A 21,231-nucleotide genomic window follows, 5' to 3' on the forward strand; every position below is an offset into this window, starting at 1 on the left:
TCACAGCACTGCAAGCACTGACCTAATTCTAATTACACCTTTTGCATTTGTAAAAACAAATATATCATCATAACATAAGAAGTACCAGCTTTTTAGCAAACCAAAATGTTTTGTATAATTGACACCCTTAAAAATCACACCTGTACTTGTTTCGTGACGTCACTGCGTGGGTGTTTTCGTCTTTTGAACATTTTGTTACAAACAATGCTGCAGCTGTGGAAATACCTGTTACATTAACTGGTACAGTTGGAAATATAAATTTAAAAATAAAATCACGAATATAACTTAAAATCTGGCTTCTGCCATTGCAATAAACACAGATATGTGTTCTGTATGTTGTTCCTTATGTTTTAAACACGTTGAGCAACTTGTGTTCTTTTCTATTGCGGGTAAGGTAACTGCACTAATCCTTAAAATGACATACCTTACGTTTTGCATTAATCAGCAAACTCGTAATGCAATGGAGAGGGATTTTTCAGCGAAAATCCTCAATATGTTTTTGAGCTACATTTTACCATCTGTGAGTGTACAATTATGCGTTTTTGTTTAAATACCGCAATGTCTTCTAAAATAAAGCAGGATTCAAACAGCCGTAAGTACAACGTCTCCCTTAACACACTCCATGTTCAATCGGGTCTACACAACCATAGGGCCTTGATTGACAATAGTAAAAGCCAATAGCACTTCTTCATTGTAATAAACAACCAATTACAGAGGGGTAATGGGCGTGGAAGCATGGCAGACTTGTCAGGTGATAGTAACAGACCCCAGACATTGGCTGTCAAGAGTCATTGTTGGCATGTAGTAGTGTGTGTAATTCAAATACACAATGAAAGATGTCAAAGTATCTAATATATACATAATAAAACTGTGAGCAGAAGTGGAGTCAGATCCTGAACTAAAATAGTGAATTGCTTTCGTATCGATATGTTACGAAAAAGACTGAAATAACTATGTACAAATCTGTTTTTTGTTAAACTGTAAACATTTTATGAATAACCTTATTTCATTTATATCAATATAAATATTAATATTATTATTTAAACAAATGGCCAAGCCTAAACGCATCACAATTACTCAAGGATTGGCCTACTTTTCGGCTTGTTTTACATCTCTGAACGGGCTGGAAAACCGGATATCCCAATTGGCAGCCCTGGATGTTTTTAATAAATGAACAACACATGTCATAGGCTCCCGTACTGCAAGCGGGGAGATTTCGACATTCGTTTGAATGTGATCTTCTTACCTACTGAGAAGCAGGCGTCTTTTCCAATGAATCGGAGATAAACGAACTAAAGAAGAACAGCATGTTCCCTGGCTGTAAGCCAGTTCTCAGTGTTGGGATCAACATATACTGTGTTAAAGAAATTGATGACCAGTTATGTCCTAGTTGTACCAGGCAAAGGGTAAAAGTATCGCCTTAGGACAGGTCTACTGTGCGTCAACAGAAGTAGGCTGAGACGAGTTTTAACCTTTCCATCTTAGTTCAAAACCCGTCATTCTCCTGCTACCGCTGTAGTGAGATCGGAACACACTCATATTGTAAATACAGTACGCCTGTAAATACGTGTGTGTCAGTATGTCTAACACATCTGTCTTTCAAGGCAGTTTGTGAATTTTTCGACAACAAGCTGGTGTCGGGACTGCTTTTTCTGACCATACATTAAATATTTAACCACCTCTTTTATATATGCATAACGCTCAGGTTTCCAGAATATTTTAAATGATTGCCAACCCGTCTGGTGCTGGGCAAGCAGCTAGGCAGTCAACGTCAAAAAGAAATAATGTCCAGCCGACGAACATTTCATGGACGTCATAGGAAACAAGAATGCACATTGTTTAAAATTATTAGCTAGCATTTATTTTGAACTTGTTTCTCCAGTTAGTAAAAGGACAGTTTATACATATTTACACATTTATCTATAAAAATAGACAAACATAAAAGGAAAAATAATTTTAAGGGAGAAATATCTTCTAACTATGTACATTGAATTCAGGCAGCAAACAAAATATTTAATTGAAAAAAAAATGTGGCATCTAGTCTTCACTGTATTTTGAAATGAACACTGGATGTTGTCAAAATTTGGGATTGTAAATTTCAGTTTAGGTTTAACGTTTCCTGATTAAAAAGTAGGTTCACTACATGCAATAGTCACATTAACAGTTTTCCGTCAGTTGCTTTCTACCATAGATCCATCTGATAATCCATGTATCTAGCAATTACTTGGTGATTGGTGAAGGTAAAACCTTTCAATAATATTGTGAGGCTTTCTTAGCAGTCCATACATTTAAAAATACCCTTTCCATTTATATACCTAGAAAACTACCATTTCCAATGTGTTTAAAGTGACAAAAATATATTTGATCATTTTTTCGGTCCATATGCTTTCAGTAGTGTAAAACAATATTAAGAAAGGCCTCTTCCAAGTGTTTTCATCTAAACGTAAAATCTACATAGATTCATTTTATTTCCATTGAGATCAGTCCTACTTGCTGCTGATTTCGGGTACAATATTCAACAGATATTTCGTTTTGTAAAAAAATAAAGACTATAATACAAACATCTATTTGATTATTTGACAGGAGTAAACATTTTCGGCAATTTAGGGCCTTGCTGTGACAATGCCAGTCAGAAGTTCATATAAATTCTCACACTCTAGCTCCCTGTAGAACAGCAATGAAACTAATTGCAATGGCTTTAACCTTAAGTGGTGTCTTTGAACAGTAATTACATTGCTCCAGTTAGAATACCTTATCTAAGCTGAAAAACAAATAATCAAATATTGTTATCAATATTGTTTTTTTAATGCCTCCTGGACTGTTTTCCCATTTTTACATTCCAACAGATTACAAATAAGTACTAAATACAATCTATTCTGAATGTGGATCCCAGGAATGCTTCTCTTAAGCTTCTAAACACCAGATTCTTGCAACAATCACAAATCCAAAGCAGGTTTTGGATAATGGTAAAGTTGAAAAGTAAAAGCCTTTTCCATGCAGCTAGCAGTGCCTTAGCACAAATCTGGGTTATTATGGACCACGAAGGTCAACAATGAACAATTCAGGCTGCATTTTCCACATTTGTAATTGGAAATAATTTGTAGCACACATTTTTCTTATCAGAAATGCAGAAGGCTCTGTTACACATCACCTCGTACTAAACTTATAAAAAGGGTCCATGTACAGCACAAAAGAAAATTCCTAATAATTGAACAAACGCAAAGGACTGTTGTGTTTAAGGTGTTTGAGGAAATTACAATGGACGTACAATGGAAGTTAAAAAAAACATTTTTAAAGTTTGAAATACAGCTTCAAAAGCAATGTAATAAATACTTCACCCACAAGTGCACCTGGAAAGCATCTTGATGGAAATGGTTCAATTTTATTAGCCCTTTTATGAAGACTAGTTTCTTCAATGTGGCAGCTCGTGTACTATACAAACAGTATTTCACGACTCGACACTGGTGCCACATAACTGATAAATAGTTTCTCACAAGGCAAGTAACTTTACATTATCTTGCAAGACGCAAGAACAAAAGAGAGGCAAAGTTTGAAGACCTGTACACACACTGGTAAAAAAAAAAAAAAGAAAAGCAACACATGGGGGAAAAGCACATTATTCCAACAGAGCTGTTCAGTTCAAGTGCTCTGTTTGCTAAATCCAGCTCACACATTCCTCTGGGTACTCCGATTCCCACCAGGCCTCAGTTGTAATCCATTGTGAAAGACTGCTGCTTCTCAGGAAATGGTAGAGCATGTCTGGTACGTGTTTTCTGTTGAGGAACGTACTGTTCTAAACTTTAGTTCCTGGTTTACTGAATATGAATAGGACTCTTGACTTTCACTTCCTTTCCACTGGGGCTCCGTGTAAAATGAATCCAGTGAAGGATGGGGCTGAAAGTTTAACAGAAGACGGCTGTGCAAGAGCAGATATTTGCTATCGTCCCCCTGGCGTAGTGGGTCCCTTGCTCTTCCTGGTTGGTGTCGGGGGATTGTGGGTGCTGGTATAACTCAGGGTTTGTGGGCTGGGCGGGACAGCGCCGCTCTTGGCTTGCGGGGAACTCAGTGGGGAGGAAGTTCCTGTTGGCACAAAGGACGACACACCAGAGGACCGTGCCAGGGAGGGCTGCAGAGCGCTTCCAGCAGGAATACCTGAGGAGAACCATCACAACACATGGGGCTACCGTTCGACTTCCACGTTAACAAGTTCCCAGGAGGAATAAAGCTCATTAAACACGGGGTAATGTTTCTGAACATGAGCTGATCCAATACTTAATTCTCATTTGGGGGTAAGAACTGTCATCTGGTATCGGACTGCTTGTGCAGCACATGTGAAATTAGTACAGGACTGCTGCACGTGGCATCCAAAGAATCTCTTGAAATGATTCTGATGCAGGCTTCTGGAAAGTACAAGATGTTTCAAAAGGCAACTACACTTTACACTTCGATAGCGCTGTTCTGCATACAAACCCCAAAAGGAACGGAGTGCTCTGTCACCAGCCAGAGCAAACAGAATTAGAAGCCTAAGTGCTGAGGGGTGTTTGACGTACCTTTTGATACGCTATAACCGTAGGCAGCGTAAGCAGCGGCAGAAGCAGCCGCGGCCCCCGCCATGGCCCCGGCCATGGCTGCCGCACTGCCTGCGGTAGACTTGCGGCTTCGCCCCTTCCCAGCAGTTTTGGTCCCTCCTCCTGAGCCCTTGGGACGCCCACGGCTCCGGCCTGACCTCCCGCGGCCGGGACTGGAAGTGTCCTGAGTAGAGACACCTGGAAACATCACGGAAAATGAACACAGCCGCTGGTTTTAGAAGGTTACTATTAAACACAGGCTTTTCAGTGTAACCCTAGCTTGTTTTTTTCTGGCGATGGTCTCTGCGTAGGTTTTCTTGAGCCGCGGCGATGCTTTATCGAGCGGGTTGTTCGCGAACTGATCCCGCGGAGCAATTTGCTTACCGTTCATATTGTCGGAGACAGACCCCGTCACAGAGGCGGGGGAGTTGGTCGCTCGGGACTGAGGCGCAGAGGACATGGGGTCGTCCACGATCACCAGCATGTCATTGCTGCTCTCATCTGGGGGGATGGAGCCCGGCTGAAGTTCGCTGCTCAGAGAGATCTACAAAGACACGCAGCACCCAGGGTGAGAGCTGGAGCAGGGAGGACCTCCAGGGCTGAACACAACACTTCAATAACACCTGCCCCTAAATTATGTCTCAATATGAGAAATTGTTTTACATATAATCTCATCTTACACCCATACGGACAAAGAAATAAACTGTTTTTACAAATGAAACTATGCATTATTTCCAGCTTTCCTTAATTGTTTTGGGTGTTCTCAGGATTTCTGCAATAGAGCACTAGATTTAGCATAATACACACTGATTCCCTGTAAACATTGCAGTTCTGTGTGAACTGTAACAGACCGCATGTTGAACATTCACATGCGGGTAACGTATGTTTGTGGAATAGGAAAACAGACCTGCCAGAGAAAACAAAGAGCAACAGCTTGTCACTTCTTTCTGGGCAATCCTCACACAGATACAGAAAAACAGTGCTAACAGAGTAGGAGAACATAAGGAGTATGTTATGATATGATCTACAAACAATACGAGACCCTATACAAGTAGCAGTGTACGTGGACTGTAACTCTGAATCATAATCTATCCCTAAAGATTAGTAATCTGAGCCCAGCTCACCTCACTGAATGGACTGGGCATTGCTGAGTCCACACTGATGAAGGAGTCATCCCCATCTGCAGAAAGGTTGGAGTTGTCTGCAGACGGCACGAAAGGAATGACAATATTCACTCCTTCCTTTCTCTTTTTGATATCCACCTCATCCTCCTTCTTCTTCTGGAAAGAAAAAAAAACACCGGATCTATCCCTACTGTTTGGAAATGTGCCACCAAGAATGATAAATATGAAAAATACATGTTATTTACAGAGCACGGGTACTATGATTTTTTTAAAAACTAATAACCTGTCCTTGCATTTGTTGTGCTTTTAAAATCTGTGTTCTGTTTGACTATGATTACAATTTGTCTTTCAGTACCATCTCGTTAATACATTTTATAGGTTTTTACCTGGCAGTTCTTACCTGAATGTTACCCTAGTGTCAAAAGACGTTTTCTTTATATTTTTTCTTTCTATTTGTTGTATATATTGGGTTTTAATGGAATAAACCAAATCTAACAACACTTTATTAAACAAATTAACATTAAGTCTATTCTGGAGAGACCTACAAGAGTTAATGAAACATTGCTTCCATTACAATAAAGGAAGCAAAACTTTAAATGGTACCAAAGGGGTTTTACAAGACAGATTAACAGTTGCATTTAGCCACCTTAGAGGATTCACACCCACAACCTCATGGATCAACACTGATGAAGGAGCATAGTTCACCAACAGAAAGTAAAATTCTGTGTGGAGATCTTGTACCTTTTCTGCATATTTCTCTCGCTTTCTTTTGCGGTCTTTCACCTTGTTGCATTCTTCCTGTTGTCTCTTTTCTTCCTGACGCTGTCTTACTGCAGAGGCAACAGCAGAAGAAAACTAAACAATCCACAAAGATCAAAATGCACCTAGCCCAACTGCTGATTGTCAGTGTTGGTAAAACTTCATGGGAATTCGTTCTGTAGTTATGTTCCCTGTCATTATTCTGATGATCAGTCATTGTTACAGTATCCATTTTTTAAGACGTGATCAGTAGAGAAGCTACCAAGATCTGCCCTAGATGTCCCTGACTTGCCACAGATATACCTGATTAGTTCTGTTAATGGATAAACATGCACAGTTTACAGTACTCCCCAGACAAGATATTCCCAAGGCCTTACTTTGTGACATAAAATTTTTAATTAGATAAAAGGTGTAATGAGTTTAAACTCAGTGGATATAGCACAATCATTACACATCAAACCTCCTGATAATGTTCTTTTGTTATCTTTTCATTTTAATTGTCTCTTGCCAATAACATCTTGATCAGATACAGTCCATCAATACAGTGATTATGGAAATGCTTTGGATGCTATGGATTTAGCTTGATTGGCTTCACTGTGCAAGGCTACAATGTTATAACTTGCCTTCCAGATTTTTTCATACCCCCAATGAAATAGGAACAAAAAACATCATATAGTACAAAGGAGTTACAGACTAGATAGTTTGTACTCACTTAAATTCTAATAAAATATTTTAATAGTGTTATACTACTAAAGTTATACTGTAATCATAATAGGACAGTGCATAGCAACATTTATTCATACCCCTGTAGTTACTGTTTTGTAAATCCTTCCCTAGGATTTGGATGGGATTATACCGACTAGACAATTATAGGGAGCTATGAGATTCTGACATTACAATAGGAAGGGCAGTGTATGCAGAGAGTTTACTGAATGAAACCATCAAGTCGGCACCAGAAGTGTCTTCTAAAGAATAAAGAGTAGCAATAGCTTACACTTCTTCTCTAATTCCTCGTCATCCAACAGCAAACTGACCACCTCTTTGGGTTTCAGTGTGTCTGGTTTGAAATTGCCACCTGAGATCACCATTCTCTGGATCTAAATGAAAGGAAACAGGAGAATGTCAAAACACTGGTCCTCTGTAACTGTGATTATCCATTATTACTCCTTCTAAAGCAATAGTTAAGTAAAATGTCCACCAAAAGAACAAACCGCCGAGCTCAACTGGTTTGAAAATCATAGCTAGGGCGTAAAGCATGCTTTGAACAAAGGACTGAGGAGAGGGGTATCCAGTAGTACCCTTATTTATGTCACCTTGTATAAATCAAGCTGGCAAAAGCCCAAGATTGCAGTAAATACACAGATTTGTCTTTAGAGGATGTGCAATTATAATATTTTGAGGTGCAATTTTAGCCAGTGCTTTCCAGTGCCGCTGTATCCCTTTCCTTTTTACGATTTTGCTCGTTAATATAGTTGTAATATAGAGGACTCGTTTCCACAGGGTACCTCGCTCTTCTCCTTGGCGCGCTGCAGGATGCGCTCCTCGATGGTCCCCTTACAGATCAGCCGGTACACGGTCACCTGCTTGGTCTGGCCCAGCCTGTGGGCCCGGTCCATGGCTTGCTGGTCTACTGTGGGATTCCAGTCACTGTCGTAGAATATCACCTACAACACAAATCGCCAGTCAGCCTCCAGAAGCACACGCAGAAGGGCCGTCATGCTGAAGAGACAGCGGGGGCAGAGCTCCCAGATGAAGCCAAACAGTCAAAAGCCACAGGTGTTTGTCATATCCCAGCAGTAAAAGCTGGTACCGTCTCACTGCGAGTTTAAACTCACGGGATGGTTGACTAACAATGCCTTTTTTCAATTAATAGTCAGGGTTGACATGGTACTGGCATGGTAGTTACCTTTCCATGCGCAATAGTGTAGTGTTGTAGGCAGGTAGCGCACTTGTTATTTTTGTGTTTACTTGTGTACACCACAAACAAAACATGTAGACAGAGTATCCCTATTTATAAGCATTTTAAGGATGTTTGGGGAGTCTTTAAATTCATACCCATTTCACTCACATTTTTGAATTCATGTGAATATGGCCAAATGCTCCAGATAATTTTCTTATCCTCAAGTTCCTGTTAGTTATTCCCTAATATTGGAATATCAATATCGGGGTTTTTTTTGCCTTTTTTGTAAAATGTATTTGAATAGCACAACCAAGACCTTTTGGGATATGTGGAGGATCATTTGGTTACCAGCTTTTAATGTTTATTTTGGCATTACTTTTTAAAGCACTTTTCAGCCATAGCCTCACTGTCATATTATTTATACTGACAAATGAGGTAAAACTCCACCTGCTGATTTAATGGCATGGTGACTATTTTTTATTAATAACCCTCATAGTTTTATTATATTCAATCATCTGAAGGTACCACTCAACTCAAGAAGTGAAACAGGCAACAGGAACTAAAGTTGTCATTTATATCTATTCTTCCTTCTCTCTTTTTTCAGGGTGTTAGTGTGTTCAAAGTACCCGGTCTGAACTGAGAAACAGGAACACAGACTTACAGTGTCAGCAGCCGTCAGGTTTATTCCCAGGCCCCCAGCTCTGGTACTCAGAAGGAAGACAAAGATATCTGTCCTGTAAAGGAGAAATATGGGCACAATGGGCAGCTGTCTCAACAAAAGATGTTTGTGTACATGTGTGGTTCAAAGATTACAAACAAGAGAACTTTTCTATGCCAAACATAGCTAAGAAAATACGCAACCTGGGGAACAGATATATATATATAAATAAATACAGTATCTGCTGTAATGTTGCCATTTTAAGTATCCAAGCCAAGTCTCGGACTGGAATCCAGCTTTAATGAAAAAAACATACCTGACTGATTACATTAGTTTTTGAGAGTCGAACTCTAATAAGACTCGGATTACAATCTTAATGCAATTCTTGTAAAACTGATAGGTTTCTATGTGATTACTCATTGACAAAAATACTATATAGACAGGCAGTCATCAATGCCATCAACTATACATTTGCACATGGCTGCCCACCACAATTCCGTTCTGACCACTGTTTCCTTAATAAAGAGAAAGTATTTCCTTACAGAAGAAAATCAGTATTTCACTGACAGACTGTTACTTACCGACTCTGGAAGTCTGCCACCATGTCACGCCTTTCTGAAATCTTCGATGAGCCATCAAGTCTCATGTAAGTGTGCTTACGGTAAACCATATACTCCTAAAAAAAGGAAAGGAAAAGGCAACATTAAAGAAAAAGATACCAACAAGCCAGTGTAGTACATTTAGTTAAAAAATAAGGCACAACAAGGCAGTAATGAGGAAGCCTTAGGATGCCCAGTCCAATCAGCCGTGCCAGTTCCACTCTTCATGGAGATCGTTTTTTTCAATCCATATTCAGGAAAATGATCTCTGAATGCTGTAGTGGATTGAAACACTGCATGCAGAAAAACACTCTCAAGGGTAAATGCTATGTAATGAGTATACAGACTATGGGGTTAACCCCATAAAAACAAAATGGCGAATAACTACACAAGGAAAAGGATTGCTGTTGAAAAAACACTAACATCTGTAGCTAAAAACATTGAAATCTTTACTTAGTTCAGCCGCATGATACCTAGAGATTCATTAAGGGGTGCAAATGAAATATTTAAGATATACACAGGCATCCGTTTTCTTAAAGGAAACCTCAGCATTTAAAATATGAGTCAATGGCTGATTGTCTACACGAGAACTAATGCCTGTCTCTTCCCTGGCTCCTGTAATTTTTCTGCTGCTGTGTCTGGCACAGAACAACATCCATAGTGAATCTCACAGGAATTGCTTTTGGTTGTCTTCTGCCAAGAACCCACTTTCTTTTTCCTTCTTATGATGCTTTCAGTGCTGATGAAAACTTGCCTCTTGTAAAATAAAAATCTCTTCAGCATACCTGGGCTTGGCAGTTCTCCCAAAAGAACATCTTCTGCTACAGAAAAGTGAATTAGCACGTTCAATAGCTAAAAGCTTATTAAAACAGTTTTCTTTCAGACATGTAAGTGTCAGCTTGTCGGCTACAGACACTTACTGGAACTCTCAAATAATGCTGTTTTTAGAACCAGGACTGAAAGACCTAGGCAGCCACCCTCTGGCTTTACTGAGAAATGACGTTGAACTGATTTATCAGATGAGGACAGATTAAAAAGCATAATGATATATGCGTTTAGGCCAGATTTTTAAAGAGCTGTACGAGCATTTGGAGTTACCTATACTGCTTTATACATTTTCAACAGTAAACAATCAGAGACTACAATGTGTCAATAACACAACGCTCATTCTCACTGGACAGAACAAATCTTTTGTAGTGGTCTATATTTTCCTTTAAACTTGGTACAGTCCAGATATGGTCATTCCTAGTCCTGGAGAGCAACAGTTCAACAGGATATACATGTCACTTTCAATGATTAAGTTACCACGACTTACTTTTTCAACAATTTAGTAACTTGCTCTGTCGAGTCAGGAGTGGAAAACGTCTTTAGATGCTATGGGGTGTGTATTATATTACTCCAAAGGATATCTCAATTACTTCTTTAAACAAATGCCTTATTGTAGTTGTTAATTGTTCCACATCTTTATACCCTGTTCATTTCCGAGTGATCTACTGTACATACCTGCTGTATATAGTTCTCCAGAACAGTGAAGGGCAACCACAAGCTTAAAAAAGTTTAGACAAATGTAGACATGGGTCTGTTATTCATAGACATCTTAATACGTTTGTGTCCCCAATCCAACAATGCATCTACATAACAGGTGAATTGGTTGTTTAAATACTAACACTGGAACTAATCAAATACGTACAATGGAAATACAAAAACGTAATAAAAAACTCATACAAAACAGTGAGGTAACTGAATTGCAATACTACAACACATTATTACGTTTACCTTTTATATGATATCTTCTCTAAAACATAACATGACTATATTTTTGATATCACAAATACATGCTATATTGCACAGGTATAATTCAACCTTTAATATGAGATCTACTCTTTCAGGTCTTCAGGTTATGACATAAGACTCCTTGTTTGTGGAGCTCATTGCACTGGTGCACTGGAGACTGCAATCATCAAATCACTATAGTTAAAGATGGTTTCTAATCAAAAACTTTAATTCCATTACTTTGTTGTTGTATCATCTGGTGGTGATATAATGCACTGCAGAATAAGCTATAAAAATATGAACCATTACCCAGGCATAATTGCAGATAATATGATTCACAGACAACTTATTGGAATTAGAACTTGCCACACAACTTTTAAATTAACTTTAGTCTGAGTAGCTCAATTTGTCAGTCCTGTCTAGAAATTATATTCCCCCATAGCAAAGATTTTAACAAAGTGAGTAACAGTCACTTGTTACTACCTGCAAACTGAGAATTCCTACTTCATACAATAATAGTTTGTACACTTTAGAATATACTGTCTGTTCTTAAATAAAATACTTAAAAAGAATATACAGAATGTTATGAATGCCTTCAGTATTTCCACATGTTTTTCTTTAGTGTGTGAAATCCAGACAAGCTCTCTTCTTGATTATAATTGAGAAGAACTAGACAAAAATACTTCGTACTGAATACTCACATGCTGGTACCATTCAGATATTCACCACTCACCCATCTGTTTCCTCAAACTTATCTGCCTTTTTGTCAGTCTCCCCAGAGTCAATGCTAAACTGTGGCCTTTAACCAGTACAATATGATCCTTCAGTGTGCTCTTTCATTGCTATGGCAATAGAAAGGAAGCCGAGCTCTTGAGATTTGCATTGACTGTGAATAAACTAAAACAATCAAGCAGGTAGACTTTGTGAACAAATGCACTCAGATGTAGACCACTGCATATCTTCTTTCCCTACTAACACCATCTCTAGCTATATGAACCACGAATAAGCAGAAACTCATTGTAATATATATTTTTGGGGGTATATTTATGAATGCAAATTTCAGTTCTGTTTTCCAACAGGTCTGTAACATTCATGTAATGATATGTTCATTTTGTAACTACTGCCTTCAAGTTAAAACGTATCACGCTCAAGTTATCAACGTTGTTTGAAACCAGTTTCAATTTGAAATTTTGTGTTCGGCAATATACTTTAACATTATATTTGACAATACACTATAAATTCACTTTCAAGTGTTTTAACATATACTGACTAAATGGTACAAAAATATTTCCTCAAATATTATAGAAGACATTTACACACTTGCTAAAATGAGTACAAAGCATGGTAGAATTAAAAAAACCATGATAAACACTCTTTGACCTTTTTATTTCCTAACCACAGCTGTTGATTTACTTTTTTCAGTAGAGGACGTATTCCCCTGGGTACTGTAAGAGAGCATAATGCACACAGTATATGACAAAAGAACACAGATCAGCAAATACAAAACACATGGCTGATGCCATTATCCAGACTTGGGTCTGAGCAGGCTTACATGTGAAAGCTCAATTAGATTACACGCACAGTGCAGCTCACCCCACACTTCAAACAGCCCTTGGTCTCTCTCACATTTGGAAGTGAATTCCAGAGTTCTGCTCTCAGTAAAGGAGTTATAGTCATTCACAGTACCTGGTTTTCATTTTCTGCCCAGGTCATCGCAGGTGTTTTATTATACTGAGCCTTCTATAACCCATTAAAACAATGCGTACCAAGTCACACACGCATGTCACACACATCCTATAATGGTCTGGTCCTTCAGTTGTGTGTTCTTTTCTGTTTGGGAGTCTATGAATGGCATGGCTTTAAATGTCTGTGGCTCTTGTCACTCTTCAGTCCTCCACAGAAAGGCCTGACTCTCAGCAATCTGTCTGGCTGATCACTGGAGCCCAAATAATCATTCTAAATCTCAAACTAATGGTTTTAGTCAAGGCAATATTTATATTCTGTTTGTAGCACCCTTACTTTTACTGTGAAACAGTCACCAGTAACAGTTCTTACGAGCTCCCTAGGAAAACAACAATAATGTCATCAAGAGTGCTTCTTAAACCCCTGTGTTTCGTGCAGAAATCACTCATATTTAACAATCCATCAAACACACAGCCTTCAACCTCACAAAACACGCTACAGAGCTGCTGAAAAGTGAAATGAATCCAATGAAAAATTATAGAAGAAAGAGAATACTGAAACTTCCCAAGGTAAGCACAATTGCCAATATGTTACTGCTATTCTGTCCATTCACAAGCCCGGCTCAGACCGGTGCTGCCTAACGTAAATTGGAGGGTATTGTTTTTACTGGAGCTGCTCTCTCAGGGCACTTCACTAATCCAGGCAGCCTTTCCCCTCTTTGTCTGGTAGCACGCTTCCACTCCCTCCCTCTGTCTGTGCCCTGCTCTCTTCCACTCGCTCACACACCTGCCTAATGAGCCGCTAGCGCTGCAGCTGAGACCACACTAATTACCAATTTTCCACACTGATAAATGTGTTCCGCAGAAGGCAGAGTGGGGGGTGGAAAGGGTCGACACCCCCTTGCAGTTAGAGGAGCTTCACCTCTGCATAGCCAGGAGAGCTATGGACGTTTTCCCAAAGCGTGCAGTCAAATCAATGACATTGATTTTGGATCTAAGCGCTATGTGGATGTATTGATCAAATAACTGGGTGATACTTGACAAGACAGGTTATAGTCACAGTGCAATCCATAACGTTGTGTGTATCCAGACACTTAGCGTGCTCTGACACTTAGCCAGTATGCTCCGATGTTCAATGTATGCCAGAACACACAGAACGCATTTAGAAGGTGTTTATTTTTCTTCCAAGGCCCGAGCTGCTTTTCCCTCAACACCTCAGCAGCTGATTTGCCTATTCAGCTCCTCAACCACAGTTTACAGGTGATGCTGACCACTTGTCCCTGTCATTTCACTCCTGCAGTTTCCCAAATGATATGCCTGTACACGGTTACGGATTTATTTTCACCTTCTGTTAAACGAGACACCCCAACAATATTCTTCAACAACATAGACCACTAAACATTAAGGATCAATAAAAATATGCATGTTCATGCTTTTATTTGTATTCATGATTATAGTTTCAAAAAACAAAATACAGTGCTAAAGCAATGTGTTTATTGATTGTGAGGAGAGCTATATATGTGGTCTCTACCTATTAACAGTGAAGGAATTAAAGAGGCCCATAGAGTGACATCTAGTGGTGAAAACGTGACGTGTTGTGAAACTCCCGGCGGATCCAAAAACAACACTTAATTCTAAATCACACAACAAGCTCTTCAAACATGCTCCCTTGAATGGTCATTTTTAGGTTCAGGTCAAAAGGGTAGAGAAATGAAAAATCACCAACAAATAATAAAAGCTTCACTAAAATAAAACTGAGTTAGGCAACTTAGGTGTTAAGTAGAGCTGTATTTAAATCCCTGTTTTTGTAAAATGTGAACTGATTTTGCTTTGAAGATTCTTTTACATCCATCAACCAGATATACTTTAGTAATAAGAAGAATACAATGTTATCTGAGTGCTTTTCAAGAAAGTCAAAGTGCAGTCCAAAATACAAGAGAGCAAAAAGAAAGTGAAAGAAAGCGCAGTAAATTCACCTAGTGAAGCCAAGAGTAAGACTAGGTGATATTAACAGCTTTAATAAAAAAAGATAGTTCTGTAAGAAGGTTCTGAAAACAATGACTGTTGAAAATCACTCAAACTACACTCAAGCACTAAGTACTTAAGATAACCTGGAGGTTGACCGTTTATGGTCTTGTATGTGTGAAGGAGAACATTCAATTCAGCTCTGAATTTCACAGGGAGCCAGTGCTCCCATATAGAGGATGGGAGATATGTGTAGATGCAGAGTAATTTTAGTTAGTACAGAGGCTGCTGAATTCAGGACATACTGGAGCCTATTAAATAGCTTAGAAGATACTCCAGTAAAGCATTATAGGAGTCTATTTCAGACCAAATACCGACATGTGTCAATATTTCAGCACGCTCAGCTTTTGGTTCTCAATATTAAACATTAGCAGCAAACACAGGCAATGAAACACACAGCTTTTTACATTTGGCAGATCTGAGAAATGAAGTCAATCTGTACAGTGTGTAGTCTGCATATTCAAATCATTAACGGCCTGCTTTTTGTACCCCCAGCAAAAACAACGGAAAGATGTTGCCTTTACCTCCAGCAGGTCAATCATTCGTGTCATCTGGGAGTAGATAAGGACCCTATGACCTTGGGATTTCAGCCTCGTCAGAAGCAGGTCTAGGGTGTGCAACTTCCCGCTGTCTGTGATCAGAGTCTCCTTGTCTAAAGAAAATGGCAGAAAACAGGGAAATCGTTCATCACTGATCCTAGGATCTGGATTCACCCAAAACAATATAGAGCAAAACATACAAGACACTGACAATATTTGTAAAGTTGTGTACAAAGGATCCAAGATCCTCCTAAGATATGTTTAATTACATTTCCTGATTAAACGTGGAGTACAAAACTTAACAGGAAGCAGCTTTGTAACTTGCGTTGTAGCCAGTTGTAGGTTAATTAGTCAAGAATGATGTGCACCTACAACTGCAATTGAAGGTATGATCAGTTTCAAACAAAATCTATTAATATCATTAAGCAAAATAAAGCCTGATAGAAATTTCAAACTTCCTTAAATACAAGACATTTCAGATTCCGTCTCCAAGTCACACAATGGCCAACACAATCTAACTAATAAGAGCATAGATGTAATTAGTCATACAGGAACAAGTAATAGGTTTATTCCATGCTGAAAAAAAGAAGAAAGAGAACACAACGTTTCGGCCGTGGAGCCTTCTTCAGGTGTCAGGTGTCACCTGAAGAAGGCTCCACGGCCGAAACGTTGTGTTCTCTTTCTTCTTTTTTTCAGCATGGAATAAACCTATTACTTGTTCCTTTGCAGCCTACGCATGCTGACGCAGCTACCCACCTGAACTACATTAGTCATACAGTATGTGAACTTCATGCTAATGGAAAATGAAAGAAGCCTCAATAATGGAATAAGAAGTAATAAACAGAAATTCGTAAATAAGGGCTCTGAGTGTTTGGAGCGAAACTGCAGTGACCCCGGTGGAGGTTAGTCTCATGCCCTAGGATATGAAGGCGCAGCTGGCTTGGTCCAGAGATACGCTGTAACAGCCAGCTGTGCAGGACCAATGAGGAATGTGCAGAGTTACAGCACCATGCCCTTCCACCAAATCAGCACTAATGTGTGTCAATTAGTGCATAAGAAGGAACCGCGTGGAAGGGGTGAGGCTGGGGGGCTGGGCATGCACATGCCAGACGTTGATCATCAGTTTTAGAAGCCCACAGTACTCTGGCTCTCGAATACTTGAATCTATAAAAAACACAGTAGTACAAACACAAACTTGCATGGAAAACACAGAACTAGAACTAAGCTACTGTGAAAAAAACACTTCTACAATGATCCTTTAAAATGTTTATTAAAATATTACTATACAATTTATATAATCTGTGCATTGGATTATACAGATTATATCGCACCAATTTATAATTTATAAATGTGAAAACCCGAGTTTGTTCAAGGGGATGTTTCTTGACAAATTTGGAAGGGATTTGATTTAAGGATTTAAAATTCTCAAAGGCATTCACACAGTCAGTCCAATGGATGTCTTAAGATTCAACAGATTGAAGATTGAACAACATTTAAAAAAAGTCCAGAGGACATAATTGAAACCTGTGCAGAAGTGCATTCAAACTGCAAACAGGAGGAACTTCTACACACAACAGCCTATGGTAGACGACTATAACCAGTAACCCAGCCTTTGTGTACAAGATGTTGACCTCTAGACAGGATTCTTGAAACAGAGCCGAATTACCTCCCGTTTGTAACCTTTCTTATGTTCTTGTGTGAACCTAAAACTGTTTTAGAATAAAGACATTGATGATACATGAATCTCAGCATCTTTCAATGTCACAGCATTTTAAAGCAATCAAAGCATTCCTTATGTTGCACTCTAAAGTAATTTTAATGTGAAAGATTGCAGTGAACAGTACCACATGCAGCTCTGCATGAAAGACGTGATTGAGTTATCTGGTACTGCAGCTTTCACCTGCATGCTAATGTGCACTAGCGCTGAACCCTGACCTCTGACACAATCAGGTCCTGTAGGGGGTCAAAGGCCATCCTCTCATAGTGTTAAACAGAAACTAATTACAGATCTGGGATTATTCCAGGAGGTCTGTGTTCATCAGTGTATCCCAAAGCCAGAAGCAAATCCAAGAGCAAAGTCCTGTCTACAAAAAAGCCCCTAACTGAGTACTGGATATTTACTGTATATGTAATAATCATGAAGTATTCATTAATCTAAGTTGATATGTCTACATTGCTTAACATGGTATTTTAAGATGAAGTGTCTAATAAGCTCATATTTAAAAAAAAAATACTTTGGAATTTATGTCCTTGACCTGAAAATATATTTTACTTAGAACCATTTCTTCTCATTACAGCTGTTTTCCTGTTTTCATTATACCTGTAAAAAGCAAAATGGAAGTGACAACTTTTTGCATCAAAATAGAATAATCACAGAGCTACAGTATAAATATTGTTCAGGTGAATAAACACCTGGGTCACTTTTTCTGCTGATAATAAAGATTTAACAACTATGTTCTGGACGGGTACAAAGTCCTGCAGTTAATTCATACATAAGGTTCAGTACAGACCTATTAAGCGCAGTAAGACTTAAAAGAGAAAAGTCTGCTAGAAATGAAAGAGAAGAAATACCATGCTTTGCAATCAAAGACATTTCACTGGGGATTGATGGACACAGTTATTCTGTCAAATATTATTTCAGAACACAAAAGGACACAGCACAATTCCAACAGGCACATTTCCTTCAGGCCAGGAACCGAATAAAAGGGCCATCTAAAAATAATATACACCTCAAGCCAGGTGTTGAAAAGTCTTGTTCATTTTTTATTCATCTTGAATCTTATTGGAATTAATAGACCTCACACAGAGATTCACTATATACAAATCAATGTAAAGCTATTTAAGGAAAAATCTTTAAAATAACCAGGCATGCAAATCATTAGTCATAAACCTTAAGTCTCTGCATACATGAAGTCATCAAATGCTGAACAGCCAGTTCTCCAGCACCATTAACTAGTCTGTTTACACCAAAACAACCTCTATGATGCAGGCATCACATAATCCAATATCTCCCAAACAAACCTAGCCAGAATCATTAAACAACCAGAAGTCTGAAATGACCGATGCTTGACCTAATTAAAAATCATCCAGAGAGCTGGCGTTTTCTAATTGCTAAAGCTGACAGACGCATCATTGTTGTTTTATTACATATAATTTTATTAAAATAATCTCATTTTCATGTAGGCAAACCAAAACTGGTGAAGTCTGGAGCACAATGCTTTTGCCTTTCTGGTAAACAGCCTTATTTCTGGGTGGAAAGGGTGATCTTAAGTGAAAGTGTTTTCTGTAGTGCTTTAATCCATTCCAGATTTGCTACATTTTTATATGTGTATCACTTATTTGTATTGATACTGTAGTTTCTGTTAGTAATAGCTTTACCCTGTTTTCGACAAGACTGTCATTTTTATTCCAGTAGCTTTTAGGCATTACAATCAGAACATTGACAGTGCTTGCAAACGTATCCAGACCCTTATTTGTGTTAAACTACAAAATCATGCATACACATATTTATTGAATTCCTTAATGGTCAAACTGAAGACATTTAAGTGAAATATAAATTACAGTGAATGTCAGCAAAAACTAAAGGGAAAAAACGAAATATCCTGGTGAACTCAATATTTGGTGAAAGACATTTGTTGCAAGACATTTAGGGTAAGTATGAACTTTTACACTCTGGTTTGTTGCAATGTTTGCTCATGCTTTTTAGCAGATTTTACAAGTTGCATGTTGATTGCTTACAGACAGTGGTTTTTGAGTCTTTCCACAGATTCTCAGCAGGATTCAAGTCAGACCTTTGACTTCATCACTTAAGTGTAGCTTTGCCCTTTTGCTTTGGATCACTGTCCTGCTGAGAGGTAACTTTTCTTCAATAATGTGACATATAGGCCAGTTTTGTGGAGTGACCAGGATATTGTTAATTGATGCATATTTTCTGCCATCTCAGCCACTGAACCCTGTAGTTGCCACTGTTGCTGCTGGCCTCACAGTGGCATCCCTAACCAGTTTCCTCCATGCCCAGCTGCTCAGTTTAGAGGGACAGACTAGGCAGTGTCTGGGTGGTAGGTGGCAGCTTCCAGTTTTTGAAGTTTGAATGGACTGTGACACAGGGATATTTAGAGACTCTTGGTCTCCATGGAGATCCATGCATTTCCATGTCTTTATTTCTGGTTGGCTTGAAAGCTCCTTATTTTTCATGCTGGAGTCTTCATGCTAGAAATTTACTAAGACCAAGAAACCTCGCAGAACTTTACAGTGGTTTTGCTCTGGAATCATGAGAACTAATGTTTTATGATTGGAAGTTTCAAAGCAACAATTTCAGTAGGCTTTCAACACCAGCAATTGTACAAATGACTAATCATGGACCATACTGGCATCTAGAATTAGCCTAAAATTAGTATGGGATAAAGCTGCCAACTCTAAGAAGAGATAAATAAAAATGTTATTATTTTATAGCACAATAAAATAACCTTCATCACTATATCACAGAGAAAATGGCAAGAGAGCTAAAGATCGTGTTTTATAAGGTCAAAGGGGACTCCATTTTGGATCAATTTGTCTTTAAAAGACACTTCCTGATGACTAAAGTTTTTTTTACAATCTGTGTGTCTTTTGTCATGCAGATTTGCTTCATAGTGGATTTTCATGGAAGCCCATGTTCTTAGACCCAGTGCATTTCAGGATGTTTTACTTCCTTTGAGGACTATGTTGAAATAAGGATGACAGGCATAGAGCTTTCATCACCAGCTGACATGGTTTAAATACTTCCCCACAAATGACTCTCAAGGTCATTTACCTTCATACCCGTATCCATCGGGAATTTTTCTCAACACATACAAACTAACATCTGCGATGAGTTTACAATATACTGTTTATTCTAAGGTCAACAACAAAGACTTCAAAACCATAGGGAAAAAAGTTCTTAACACATCTTTTTCTCAAAAACTTGGAGCGACTCTGGTCTCAGGGCTGTTTAACTTGTTACAGGATGCTGACACTGAAAAGGTGAAAGGGGTAACATACATATTCTTTTATAACTTTGGGCATCATCCTACTGCTTTTCCTTTGTACATATGAACTTTGCCACAAAATTTACTAAATAAAATGCCATCTGTATTTGTGCAATGCTCGGAAAATACCGATATCAGTGGTGTGAGACCTAATACAAACCTGCACTGTCGAACAATCAGAACTAACAAGCTCATAAATTCTGAGATGTACAATTTACTGTAAAAGTAATTTTAGATAATGTAGATATAAACAGTGGTATTTAATTAAAGAGATAATTAACAAGAGAGAATTAATGAATTAGAGAATCAATATTGTGATGGCTATGGAAAAAGAAATACAAAAAAAGTTTGGAAAAATGTCTGGTAGTTGTCTAACGGATCTAGAGTTTTAAGAGTATTTCTTTCTTTAATACACAATCAACAACCCAGTACAGTAGCTATTGTAGAATTACATTTCCAGTGTTGTTTGGTTTTCAAAAATTGCATGCTGGTTAAATGTTGGTTTGGGCAAAGTCATGATTCACAGAAAAATACTGTACAATGTCTTTTGAGACAGTAAAATATTTCAGCAGCAATTGTGCCCCCTACTGGTAAGATT

The 21,231-nt window shown here is 38.5% G+C and overlaps 1 protein-coding gene across 2 annotated transcripts in view; it reads right to left on the reverse strand.

Annotated features, from left to right (window-relative positions):
- Window positions 1-1,838: 1,838 nt before the first annotated feature.
- The window catches only part of ino80 (INO80 complex ATPase subunit), a 56,362-nt gene continuing 36,969 nt past the window's right edge, over window positions 1,839-21,231 (reverse strand). For both annotated transcript variants that reach the window (XM_088925051.1, XM_088925050.1), the window contains exons 27-36: window positions 15,613-15,740; window positions 9,591-9,685; window positions 9,013-9,085; window positions 7,957-8,115; window positions 7,446-7,548; window positions 6,434-6,522; window positions 5,693-5,848; window positions 4,953-5,112; window positions 4,551-4,766; window positions 1,839-4,152 (exon numbers count right to left, since the gene is read on the reverse strand). In XM_088925051.1, the coding sequence (XP_088781177.1) occupies window positions 3,938-4,152; window positions 4,551-4,766; window positions 4,953-5,112; window positions 5,693-5,848; window positions 6,434-6,522; window positions 7,446-7,548; window positions 7,957-8,115; window positions 9,013-9,085; window positions 9,591-9,685; window positions 15,613-15,740 (1,394 nt within the window). In that variant the 3' untranslated portion in view covers window positions 1,839-3,937. The remainder of the gene's footprint in view (window positions 4,153-4,550; window positions 4,767-4,952; window positions 5,113-5,692; window positions 5,849-6,433; window positions 6,523-7,445; window positions 7,549-7,956; window positions 8,116-9,012; window positions 9,086-9,590; window positions 9,686-15,612; window positions 15,741-21,231) is intronic.

This window comes from Atractosteus spatula, chromosome 9 (genome assembly GCF_055471065.1).
Source record: "Atractosteus spatula isolate fAtrSpa1 chromosome 9, fAtrSpa1.hap1, whole genome shotgun sequence".
Classification (NCBI taxonomy): Eukaryota; Metazoa; Chordata; class Actinopteri; order Semionotiformes; family Lepisosteidae; genus Atractosteus; species Atractosteus spatula.